This window comes from Gallus gallus, chromosome 2 (genome assembly GCF_016699485.2).
Source record: "Gallus gallus isolate bGalGal1 chromosome 2, bGalGal1.mat.broiler.GRCg7b, whole genome shotgun sequence".
NCBI lineage: Eukaryota > Metazoa > Chordata > Aves > Galliformes > Phasianidae > Gallus > Gallus gallus.
Window position 1 is genome coordinate 144,641,030 of NC_052533.1, and position 13,318 is coordinate 144,654,347.

General features: G+C 39.7%; 1 protein-coding gene across 42 annotated transcripts in view; it reads right to left on the bottom strand.

Annotated features, from left to right (window-relative positions):
• PTK2 (protein tyrosine kinase 2) overlaps positions 1 to 13,318 on the bottom strand; it is a 198,236-nt gene that overhangs the window by 16,388 nt on the left and 168,530 nt on the right. For 41 of the 42 annotated variants that reach the window (NM_001396554.1, NM_001396552.1, XM_046919359.1 and 38 more), the window contains 4 exons: positions 7,751 to 7,862; positions 4,554 to 4,640; positions 3,165 to 3,302; positions 2,316 to 2,447 (listed from right to left, as the gene is read on the bottom strand). In NM_001396554.1, coding sequence (NP_001383483.1) covers positions 2,316 to 2,447; positions 3,165 to 3,302; positions 4,554 to 4,640; positions 7,751 to 7,862 — 469 coding nt within the window. Of the gene's footprint in view, positions 1 to 2,315; positions 2,448 to 3,164; positions 3,303 to 4,553; positions 4,641 to 7,750; positions 7,863 to 8,528; positions 8,837 to 13,318 lie in introns of those variants that run through there. The other variant, XM_046919398.1, reaches the window with a different exon arrangement.

Below are 13,318 nucleotides of genomic sequence, written 5' to 3' on the forward strand. Positions count from 1 at the left end.
CACACTTGGGGAAGTTTTAGTGAAGTCCCTCTCTGGGCAGAAGAAATGTCAGATCATAGGGTAAGCAATGTGAACACGTGCAACATATATAATACTTCTATGCTGGACTCTCGTGTTTGGAATCTCATGTATGATCTCTAGGTGTTCTTCAGGTGAAGGGCAAAGTCTACGGGGCTGCTTCCTCACAACGACTCTTCTACTGTCTTGATTTCTTCAGCACAAAACCAAGAAAACCATGTTCCTTTTTCAAGAAATAGCTACATTTAAGCAAAAGTTTCCTGGGCAACATACCATGCTATGGGTTCAAATATACCCTGTGACTATTGCTACAGCCTGTTCAACTTTTGACACAGTGTATAAGTCTGTAACAGGCATTAAATTATGACCCACATGCCTCCATACTGAAAATATTAGTGTGGAAAGACCAAGATTTTAAGTCTCCAATGAATTCCAATTTCCCATTTTGGCCACTTAACTTCACGCTTACTCCCCCTCAAACTTGCTCTTTTTGCCTTTCCAACTGTTTAACATTTACATTGAGTTTACAACCAAAACCACCTCTGGCAAAGCTACGGAGTTGTAGAGCTCACAAGCTCATGAGCACTTTCTACTTCCTTTAAATAGGAGGCGGTAGTAGTGACGGTGTCTCTTCAGCAGTACACTATTACAGGGCAAAAGAAAAATCAACAAGCAGCAATCGTGGGGATGTTAAATATCTTGATGGTCCTGAGACTGAAGCAAAGCAGAACACTGAGTGCTACAAATAATTATAGACTCATAGAATCATAGAATCACCAAGGTTGGAAAAGACCCACAGGATCATCCAGTCCTACCATTCACCCATCACCAACTGTTCTCACTAAACCATGTCTCTGTCTCTCAACACAACGTTCAAATGTTCCTTGAACACCCCCAGGGTTGGTGACTCCACCAACTCTCTGGACAGCACATTCCAGTCATCACCTATTCTGCAGATAAGGTGAAAGCTCCCGCACAACCCACTGCCACCTCCTGAAGTTACGATGTCTCATTCTCAAGAGGTGTTCTATTAAGGAAGCATTCCTGGAGCAATACATGAATCCCTCAAAAAATTCTTGACAATCTTGTAAATTTTAATCCACATTTGTGAAAGTCGCAAACAATTGGTGCCATTCAGGACAGGAAAAGCTAATGCCTAAATTAGGCAAGAAGTTTTCCTTTCCCCTTGTAACACATTTGACAAAGCAATCTGGGTACAGTGGTTTCTGTATCATCATCAAATGGTAAACCACAAATTTCCAAGAGTGTTTACAGAGAAAAAAGCCAAAAGCAAGCTTTATTGCCTTTTAATCAAAAGTGACATACTACCTATGTCACAATCCAGATCTTAGCTAGAACACACAATGGGCATGGAGACATCTACCAGCAGCTCTCATCTCCTAGTAGAGATTTATCCTACCCTTGGTTGCTCATCAACTGTTTGGATGAGCATATCTAATGAACACCCTAAGAGACTAAGGTAATTCATTTGCCAAACAATTAGGTCTCAGTAACACTGTCTGCATTTAAGATCTGCTCTCTGTTCCTTCCCATTGGTGTTCTGTAGAACAAAGCATAGATTCCTACTTCCAAGGGACTCGATGTACTGGCTTCAACATCCCTAAAAGATGGCTTTAAATTTAGTGAGACAACCATAACCAGCAAATATTGGTCTCCAAAATAAAAACAAGTCACCTGGGCAATTACTCAAACTTAGCTCTCACAACAAGCTTACCACACTTGCATTGATACAAACATGCCTTCCAACTACATACAACAAGAAAAGCTTTCAAATCAATATGTTCCTTGAAATACACTTGAAACCAAATGTGTGACTGATCCATGTCACAACCCACACCACTGCCGTTTACCTATCCAGTGAGGCTCATAGGCTCCTCAGCATTAACTTATATGGGAAAAATATCAGCTGTTTGACTTTGGCTCTTTTCAGTGGTGCCCAGGGCCAAGACAAGAGGCAATGCACACAGAATGGAACCCAAGAGGTTTTGTCTAAACATCAGGAACCACTTCCACATTGTGTAGTGAACTGAGCACTGGCAAAGAGAGGTTGTGGAGTCTGCTCTTTGGAGATCTTCAAAATCTTGGACACTCTGCTGTAGGTGTCTCTACTTGAGCAGGGATTGTACCACATGGACCCAGAGGTCCCTGTCAACCTCAGCCATTCTATGCTCCTGTGGTTCTGTATCTGTAGCACAGGACACACTTACTAGCTGAACACCTAAAGAAAAATTAGAATGAATGAATGAATGAACAGTAACCACAAAACAAACCATTACCAGGAATCGTTCCTCTTTCTCAAGCCAGCGTTGATCTTCTTCCATCTCTTGCTGTTGTCTTATTAACCTCTCCTCCATGAGATGTGTGGGCAGAACCTGCCCCATTCCTCGTACATCCAAAGTGCCCGAATCCTATAAAACAATTAAGTTTATGCAGTCTTACAGCAACTGGCAATTTGTGAACACTTGAACAATTTGAACACGTGCAAAGTAGTCACATTCTGCCAACACTTTATTCAAGCACAGCATAATTAAACTATGTTGTTTCTATTGCCCCTCTAGAATAAACAGGAATGCTGAACTACCTGGGATGACAACACTCAACTAAACTATACAGAGTGTGAACAACTGCATGGCTGCAAGCAGTAATGGCAGAATATACGACCAAATCAACTAAGATAGCTTGAGGCAAACTGAAGATGTGAATACCTATCTGCTCTCCTGTATTTATGGTGTAAGTCTCAGTTCTCACATAAGCACTTACTAGAGGCTCAAGGACTAGAGCACTGCTTAGAGAGCAAATGGATTTAGACAGAAAATTTGTGGAACGATAACATGAAATGAAAAAAGTGGAAAATATTGGAGAAGAACAGAAAAAAAAAATAAAACAAATGCTGCAAGGTTAGAGGGGGAAATAATTCCACGTTCCTTGAGGCTATATGCAGGATCTGGTTAAAGAACCGAATTCAGTCATGACTCATGACTCCCATCCCACTGCAGGAAGGCAATTTAAAAAACACTACTGAAACACACTTGATTTTCCTACAGTACTCTCCAGATATATCTAAGGAATTAAAAAAGTGTGTTTACTGTACAGAGTGCAACAATGTCTGTATCAGTTCACCATACCTCCATGTTTGGCTGCCATGCTGATACTTCCTGAGGTCGATGGTTCCAGGAATCTGTTTGATCCAAGAGAGAAGCTTGCCCAGGATAAATGCTGCCTGCCATGGCTGGTATCCCATGAGAACCAGAGTAGCCAGATACCTTTAGGAGTGAAGACAAAAAAAAGTTACATTAGTAGGATTTATGCTCCCCCACATTTAATAATCTTTTTTTTTTTTCCCCCTCAAGGGAGTAAATATGAGTGACTCAATTCAAGCAGTTATTGTGAGGGAAGAAAGGAAGCAACAAAAGAAGGAAGCCAAGCCAAGATGTGACATAAAACCTCTTTCTCTAATATACTATCTGAGGATGCCTAACCAAACAGCAACATTAGAAAGTATGTTTCAACCTCTGTAGTCAAGAAGATCAAAGTATTCTGACAAACAAAACCAACTCTACTGATGCTTTTCAAAGACTTACATATGCACAGCTCACATTCAAGTTAATAGGAGCTATGCACACATCACCCTACAGGGCCATAAATAACGTATCCCCCAATGTATATGACAAGCTTACGTTCTGAGTGACTGCATGTAATTACTGTGCTTAGCTGCACAGCTTGAGAAATTATCCACAGAAAAATCAAAGTATCATTAGTAAGTCTGAAATATTCTCATTAAGAAATTAAAACATCCCCATCCCCATGAGAAAAAAAAAATCTCATCTGAGTTTGTTGTATATGGCTGATGCTTTGAATAGACCTAAGTGTACTTAAAGAAGGCTATCAGCCAACAGAAAATAGAACTGTTTCAGAGAAATATTAGGGAGTACAGTATCAATAAATCCAAGGAAAGTGCACCATCCAAACCTGTTCTATAATGCAAGTCATTTCATAACATAGCAAAAATTCCAACCCAACCCAAGACACTCCATTTCAACAGAAGAAATCCTATGATTCTGTGGTTCATTAAGAAATGCGTAGATGTCGCACTGAGGGACATGGTTTAGTGGTGGTGATGGGTTGACGGTTGGACTGGATAATCTTCGTAGCCTTTTCCAATCAATGTTTCTATTCTCTGATAATAATCTATAAATAAGGTCTTTACTGTAGACATTGTACGATCTGATAAATGCTAACAGGAGCACCACATTCCTTCAGTAAACATGGGAAAGTCTAATGTGCTTCACTTCAGTTTTAGGAATTTGAGCACAACATCAGATATGGAAATATTTACCATCTGGAGGAAACCTACTAGGCTCAATTCAAGGTTTGTTCTGATGTAGAACAAAAAAAACTACTCAGCAGCAGTCAATGAAATTAAACAGCAGAAGAAGTGAATCAATCCCACAAGCTACAACTAAGTTATAAACACCACATTTGAATAAATACATGCAGAGTTTAAAATATAATACCTGGTAGTGATTTGGCTGTACCATATGCTGAGGACTCGGATAAAACCCTTCACTGGACCTTGGGCTGGGGTAACCAGGCCTGCTGGGCTGCAAATACAAAGAAATTTTAAGAGTCTTTACAAACAGAAACTAAACCCACAAAATTATTCTCTGGTGAAACAAACATTTACATTACGCACAAAAGCTAGGAAAAAAAAATCCCTGAAATAAACATTCTGAATTATTTACCATTTAAAACAAAAACAACATAAAATTAAGTTTCTCTCTATTTTCCTCTGAAAACAACAGAGGCTGAACTGTTTGCTGGATATTTCAATAAGTAGCACTCACTCTGTCTATTTCTGGGGCATATTTAATTGCTTGCATGATGGGGCCTTCTCTGTGCTGTTCTTAACTCCAAAGAGAACAACCCAGAAGCCTTAAATCAGGCTTTCAGGTTGAAATCATATTGTTTCTAAGTTCATAATTTGCATTAAGTAAAGTTTTGCCATTTGTTGTTCTGTAACTGTTCCCAAAAGCAAGTCTGCTTCAATCATAACACAAATCTAACTTTGTTCAGCACAAATATTTACAGGCATTATTCTGAGGACCAAAGTCAGTTCTGACCATTAACCCCCATGCAATTCACTGCCTTAAAATGGAAGGTGCTTTTGGCCATACTCTGAACATGCTCTGTTCTGCAACCCATACCTAGTCATGAAAAATAGCTCCTATTAGGAAGGACAGCTAAAGAAAAGCTATCAGATTATTTCTCCGAGCACCATGCTTGTCACTTTCAAGAGAAACAGAATACTCCGCATGTAAACAAAGCTGACATGTAATCACAGGAATACATGAGAAAAATCAGAAGAAATTAGGAAAGCCCAATGAAAGAGAAGCGTTTTTGTCTGCACACATTGAACAGCCTTTTGCCAGAGTAAGTATAGAAATTTCACACTGCTGAAAGAAGCAGTGATGGAAAATGATGCTCAGAACAACTTACTTTTATCTTCAAAGTAGAAGTGTTCTGTTATTTATACTTGATGTTAATCTCTATCATAGAATCACAGAATGACATGGGTTGAAAAAGACCACAATGATCATCAAGTTTCAACCCCCCTGCTATGTGCAGGGTCACCAACCACCAGACCAGGCTGCCCAGAGCCACATCCAGACTGGCCTTGAATGCCTCCAGGGATGGGGCATCTACGACTTCCTTGGGCAACCTGTTCCAGTGCTAAAGGTACATTTGCCTTTTCTGATGAGGAAGAGTACTGCTGTGTATTTCAGAAGGAAGAAAAAAAAATCAACCAAAGACACAAACATACCCAATACAAAACCCAAACCTCAACATTCTCTTTCAGTTAAAAGCTACTATCACACTACTTTGGGACTGCAGACTTTTATCATCTCTACATGAAAACTGTTATCATTCTGTAGAGGGATCTTTTCTATCTGAGGTTTCTAACTAACCATTGATACAAGTAATTTCATAGCACCAACTGTGAGAATTGTGAGCTATCTGAGAATGTGAGGAATTGAAGGCTATCAATAAATGAGAGTTTAAGCACATGAAGAACTGTTACAACAAATTACTGAAAGAAAAATCAATTGTCACTATTAAAAAATCAGATAGTAACTTAAGGGATGCTTGAGATACCTTATGTAAAAAATTCAACTTGTAGCAGTGTCACTGGAACAAATACTCATGTTACACAAAAGCACTGTATAAAAAACCTAAGCAACAATTTCACTGCATATACATTGAAAGTATCTCAAAGAGTTAAAACACTCAATAGAGCATGCAGTGGTAGGAGAATTAATTTCAATCCCAACATAACCTTTTTCAAGTTTTAGTTTGGATGTCGCACCTAAAGCTCTGATGATGATCAGTCCTAATTCAGTGCTTCTCATCCACTACGTTAGAATACTTATTTGAACTAGCCTAAAGCCTCAAGACTAAATACATTCTTACACAATGCAGTAATAATTAAGTATTGCTAAGTAGCTTAATATCAATATAATAATAAATTTGAATTGTTATTGAGTAGGATATTGCTCTGATTCATGCAGTTCATCTGCTTCTGTAGCTCAGTACATTATCTGGTTATATGTACATTGAATCCTGGCAGTTTATCTCAGAAGCCTGATCAGTGTGTTGGATTGTTCACCACTCTTAACTCTGAAGTAAAAACACTTCTAGGGTCTGCAATTCCTGCTTGCCATAAAGCTATCAAAATGGAGAACCAAACTAGGAAATCTATCAAGCAACAAGCTAGAGATACAGAAACCAAACAAAACCAAAAAATGTTTCCTTTTGATTAATGCTGGGGGATGTGTGCAGCAAAAGTTGTCCCGCTATTACTTTCCAAGAGACGGGTAGATGTGGCACTGAGGGACATGGTTTAGTGGGCATGGTGGGGATGGGTTGGTGGTTGGACTAGCTGACCTTAGTGGTCTTTGCAATCTTAATGATTCCAGGAGTCTACAACTCTGACTACAATCCCCCTGAGCACCAGAGCTTGCAAAGAGGGCTACAGAAACTCATCACAAACTGATCAGGATGCGGATACTACTCCACACCACAATGGTCAGGGCACAAAATTAAATTCTCTGAAATATGGGCTCCTTGAAGAGCAAAAAGCACATGAGTTATCGAGAGAAGTGAGCGCTTGGCAACTGGTGAGCTTAGACTGCAGAGCACCTCAGTGACATCCAACAACACGGACATGCAGTGGAACAAATTTAAGAGTAATCTAAAACGCTTAAGTTCCTTGGAAGTAAAACTGTAATTTTCTGTTCAGAGTAAGGAAAATGAAAGAAAATACAATTAGTTAATTTCTATTCTGATCTGTAATTAAAAAACGCTTTACAGGGGTCTGAAATCTCACCAGCTAACATTTCACAGGAGAGCTGGAAGAGAGAGAAGAAAGAAAAAGCCAGGAAACATTTTTGTGGCAACTATGGTAGTCTCCTGCAAGTTAAATAAACAGGCATCAGAAAATTGTCAGTGCAAAATTATAGCAGACATCAGCCCTAATAACAGTCTAAAGAGAGCCGGGTCATTTCAGGCAAGCATTAGCTGATGATGACGGAATTGGGCAGAACGTCGTTGCCTTAACCAACCCCTCAGACAAGGCTTGGAAGAAATAAACGGAATTAAAAGGAGTATTATCATTATTTTTAGAAACACTCATACTTTGTGTTCTGATAGCTACCTTGGGAGGAGCTTCATCTGATCCTCCTGAGTCCCAGGATACTGTGACTTGTCGCCTGGATTCCATTCTCATTCGTTCCTCTTGCTGCAGCTTCTCCTCCTCCAGTATTGTACTAAGAAAAACACATGGTATCTCAGTAAAATTCCTGTTTGATCTCTCACAAAACCCCTCTTCAGGGCTCTCACATCTCGCAAACTAATCAATACTATTCGACAGAGTGAGAACTTAAAGTCAAAGCTCTCTTATGTACACTGGGTATGTTTCTGAAAGCCTGAAGTGATACCCTGAAGGAATACATCTGTAGGATTATCACTGTGCTTTTAACATCAGAAGTAGTATCAGGTTTTTAGAAAGCAGCGGTTGATCTTGTATAAAAATTTCTTTGCGTGTTAACGTTTCTTTTGATATGCAATTACACAGAGAAATCCTCAGAGACAATAAATCAAGCACTTAACTTAGACGAAAACTCACTTTTCATGAGAAAATATTCTACTGAATTGCTCGAAAGGATCAAAAACAAACTGAAAATACATATTTATGGAAACTCAACAGAGCTTCAACGCATTGCCATATTTTTCTCTGTTAAACAAAGCAGTCAAAAACGCTTTAAATACCACACTTTCCCCTTACATTTCAGCCTAAGCAGGAACACATACAGCAAAGAAATTCGGCAAAACAGAAATAACTGAGAGCATTCGCCCAGCATTTAAACACTCAGGTCAGAAGGCTGCATTTCCAACAAAGCACAAGACAGTAGTAAAACTCGTTTGCTACTTACCACAGTTCTGACTATTAAAAAGACTGTTTGAAGTTCACCGTGATCCTGCTGCCCCCACAGCAGCCTCCTCCCAGCTCTGCTATGTGGATTATTAATGTTGGATATTTGCCATTTAAAAAATACTCAGAATGAAGCTTTGGAGGAGGGAGCTGCCAATTCGCTGGAGCTGCACACTACATGGATAGCATGGAGATCTGGGGAGGGCAGATTATTTATGTATCCATCTCCCCGGAGTGGGGACAATCCAGTAAAGCAGCCATTGCAGCTTCTTTATCACTCCAGCCTTTTGAGAAACGAAGCTCAGCTCTGAGTTTATAATCTGTGCAGTCTACTAAATAACCACCCAGAATTACTCATGCAAGGGATGAGATCAACTGCAGCAATCTATTCTAATCTTGGAACTTCATTGCTTATTTCAAGAGTAAATTCCTGCTTGGTTGCAGACTAGAACTCCGCTTTTCCTTTCCCAGCCAAAAGAATCCGTGCCCCTTTTTAAAAGCAGCGAAGTCATCTTGTCTCGCTGCAGCTAACCCTCGTCTCTAAGTATTGCTGCAATTCCAATCCATCATTGCTGAAGTAACACAAGAATGTGGAACAAAAACAAAATCAGACAAGTTATTTGCAGAAGTCATCCTGATAGAACGGCCACAGAAAAACAGCTACAGCCCAACAGAGGCGACTAAAAGGAAAACCTTCCTACTTTACCACCTCTTTCTTCCTTCAGAGTAAGGAAAAAAATATTTCTCACTTGAACTCACAAAGAATGAGCCAAATCCCACTGCTTTAAGGTAGTTCATGCTTCAAATATTCAGCATGCATTTTTATGTACCATGAGAAATCAGTCAAGATGTGGCTGTAGTCATAAACCACAATTAAGATCTTTCAAAAATACCTCAGAACTCAACCAAAAAAACCCCAACAAAACAAAAAACTTGCGTACACATATAAGTGTGTGTATATATATATGTGTATATATAAATATATTTTAACAAAGCTCTTGATACAGCAATTGCTCTAATCCAAGCTATGGGAATGGAACAAAAGCCAGCTAAAAGCAGCTGACTAAATTTAGAGATGGCTTATTGACAACTTGGGGCCACGAGTATGGTTTTGTCACAGCACAGTCCTGATTTTCCACAAAAAGGAATGAAACACTGGTGTCTACTTCAAAGAATCATAGAATGACCTGGATTGAAAAGGACCACAATGATCACCTAGTTTCAACCCCCCTGCTATGTGTAGAGTCACCAACCACCAGACCAGCTGCCCAGAACCACATCCAGCCTGGCCTTGAACGCCTCGAGCAATGGGGCATCCACAACCTCCTTGGGCAACCTGTTCCAGTGCATCACCACCCTCTGTGTGAAAAACTTTCTCCTAATATCTAACCTAAACCTCCCCCATCTCAATTTAAAACCATTTCCCCTTGTCCTATCACTATCCACCCTCATAAACAGCCGTTCCCCCTCCTGTTTATAAGCTCCCTTCAAGTACTAGAAGGCCACAATTTACCTTCATGTCAAAGACATTTTACTTATGGCATACCATTATTTAATGGAATACCATCTGCTTCCATTGTATCACTGACCATGACAACTTTCTACCACAGCGACTTGTTTTAGCACAGATTCACCTTTTGCCTTCCAGCTCTCATTCTACTCCTTGGCCTGTACTACCACAGGTCCTCTCCTCACAGCCCAGTGAGAAACGTGAGGCTGATCAGTCACAGCAGTTTGTACTTGGATGCCCTTGACTACTGCTGACAAGAAGAGAATATAAAATAGAAATGCCTCAGAGAAGAATCACTAAAAAAAACAACAACAAAAAAAAACCCACAAGGAATATAAATGACTCACAGAAACGCCTTTGTTTTCACAGAAGACCAATCCATAGATGGAGTAGAAGCATGCCAAGAGATATTTTTGACCCTTCCTCAGTGCAGCTGCTTAAGTACTCCAAACGGTTTATTAGAATTCACAGAAGGTCAGGAAAGTCACATCTAGGCATATTTTCCCAAACTACTTGTATTCTTGGCAGCAAAGAGAAGTAAGAAGAGAAGAAGCCTTTCTATTCATATGGCTTCCTGAGCAAATCTGGACCCAGGGCATCTTCTTGGCTAGGCTGAGAAAACTCATGAAAGATCTCAACGATTACAAGTTTGTGTAATTGATAAACTTCGTCCATTTCCCAAGAATCTCCTTACTGAAATTTTTCAGTGAGATTGAAAAGGAAACATTTACCAGGAGTTCACTGTAGAAGTATCTGAAATACTGAAATGCAGCCTTAATTTCTGAAGGCAAAGCAACGTCAGTGTTTTCTCATATGGTGGTGTGGGAACCTACAGTAAATGCTGACCCTTGAACCAGCAGCTTCTTTCTTCCTCTCTGTGGTCTCTGGCCTTCAGAAATACAAGGCTGCATGAACATGAGCACATTTTCCCACACAGCCCTAATTTAAAAACACTTTCATATGGATATTATTCCTTATGGTCACTGTCAAATGCCAAAAGGCTGATGAAGAAGCTTGAAACCTCCATCATATGTATCAAGTATGTGCTAAAATTATTTTTTGCCAGATGCCACAAAATAGCAGGACCCAAACCGCCCCCATTCTTATCAGTTTTGTTTCTTGTCATTTTAAGCAACATTTCAGGAACTGCAGCAAATGCCTTCACAAGGCTCAAGTCCAACAAGTTAACCATCTCACTGCAGTCATAGAAACAAACTTTAAGGGGATGACTAAAGTCATTACTTTAATTTATTTTTATTTTTTATATGCTTTTTAGAGTTATATCTGTATTTAATACATGACCTACAGCCCAGGGGATGCTGCTGGGGTCATCACCTCTGCTAACACCTGTGGGTCTTCATCAATGACCAACAGAGGCCTAATTGACGATCCTAACACAGCACTGGTAAAACTGCTTTTGCAATTTTTGGAAGAGAGGAATAATTACCAATAGGTACTTGGTACAAAATTTATTCAATGATGTAGTGAAGATCTCATGGCATCACATGAATGTAAAAGCTCAAAATCAACATTTAGCTTAACAGTGAATACAAAAAGCAGTTTTAACAGAATTACCAGCCTGAGATAGGCATGGCACCATGACTCACAAGCACGAGCTTGGGAGCTGACTTCTAAGAAAGCTTGTGAATACACTGGTGCTACTTTAGCAATACAAACCTGTAGCACATTGAACACAGCAAAGAATAAATTAAATTTAATAATAAATGTTATTGTCCGAAGAGGTGTTCAAGAAAAGGGCGGACATCACACTGAGGGATGGGGTTAGTGGGCATAGTGGTGATGGGCTGATGGCTGGACTAGATGATCTCAGTGGTCTTTTCCAACCTTAATGATTCTATGATTCTACATGTGGAGGAGATGGTACATATAGCCATAGCAAGCATATGGTTATAGTAGCGTTAAGCATATTTAAGTAATTCTGAATGGTAAGGCTGTAGAAGTAATACTGTATTATTTGGGTTCATTAAATGCTTTTGGTCTATCATATTATTTACCAGGTAGTGCAAAATTAAAAATATCTTCTACACATAATCATCAAGGAAACACATGCTTCCCAATTAAAATACTCTGGACTTTCACTCTGGCCCACTCAGAGACAGCATAGCAAGGCAGCATCTCTGCTTCCTGACTTCATCTCACTTTTTGTTTGTTTTTTCCCAAATTGAAAATGGGAGTTGTAAGAAGTAAGGAGGAACTAAAGCTGGAAATGCACAATCTGTTTCTGTGTTTGCTCTGAAGACTAATTCATCCTTACTCACTCTGGACAGACCCAAAACCACAAAATGCCAGGCTTTGTTATTACCCCAATAACATCACATAAATTCTACACTAATCAGCATCACACGTGGCACAAGCAACTGCAAATAAAGTTTGTACAAAGCAGATGTTACTATGAAACACATCAAACAAATTCAGAACACAAAAAACATTTATGCTCCCATCAGTGCTATTTCAGATGCAGAAGTTTTTGGTTTTTGGTTTTGTTTTTTTTTTTGGTTTTTTTTCTTGCCCCCAAAGCCATGGCCTTTGTTATTAAAAAGAGAGGAATGCTGCAGTGTTGCATCGCTGGCTTCAGGCAAACAATCAGTCTGCTCCCAGCTTGAAAAAAACTACCCTGGAAAATATCCAGAACGAGCAGCAGCAACACCACACAGAAAAAGCCACCAGGGAAATGGCTTGTTTTTGCAAGTTCATGGGAATTTGAGTTTTGAAACACAATCTTTCCTAGTTGCCTGAGATTGCCTCATAAATGGGAACTGGTAACCTTTCTGATGAGAGGCTGACTCTGAGCAGCACAAAGAAGGCCTAAGGACAACTGTGCTGCCTAACTTCTAAGAGGTAAAGGTCAACATTTTGGAGGAACAAAATTTTCTGCTTTGGTGAAAAAAGAGCAAAAACTGGATTTTAGAACTGTTGTTGCTCCAGGAGAAAACCTCTTCTCTAAACTTAACGTCAAACAGCTCCTCAGCTTGGACATCAGGAAAAAATTTATTCTCAGAGGAAGTGGTCAAGCATTGGAACAGGCTGCCCAGGGAGGTGGTGGAGTCACCATCCCTGGAGGTGTTCAATAAAAGGGTAGATGTGGCACTGAGAGACATGGTTAGTGGGCATGGTGGGGATGGGCTGACGATTGGACTAGATGATCTTAGTGGCCTTTTCCAACCTTAATGATTCTATGGTTCTCAACCTCCTAGCATGACAAAAAGAGGGAAAATAATCCCCACTTGGTGCATTTTTCATCTAGAATTGGAGAATCAAAT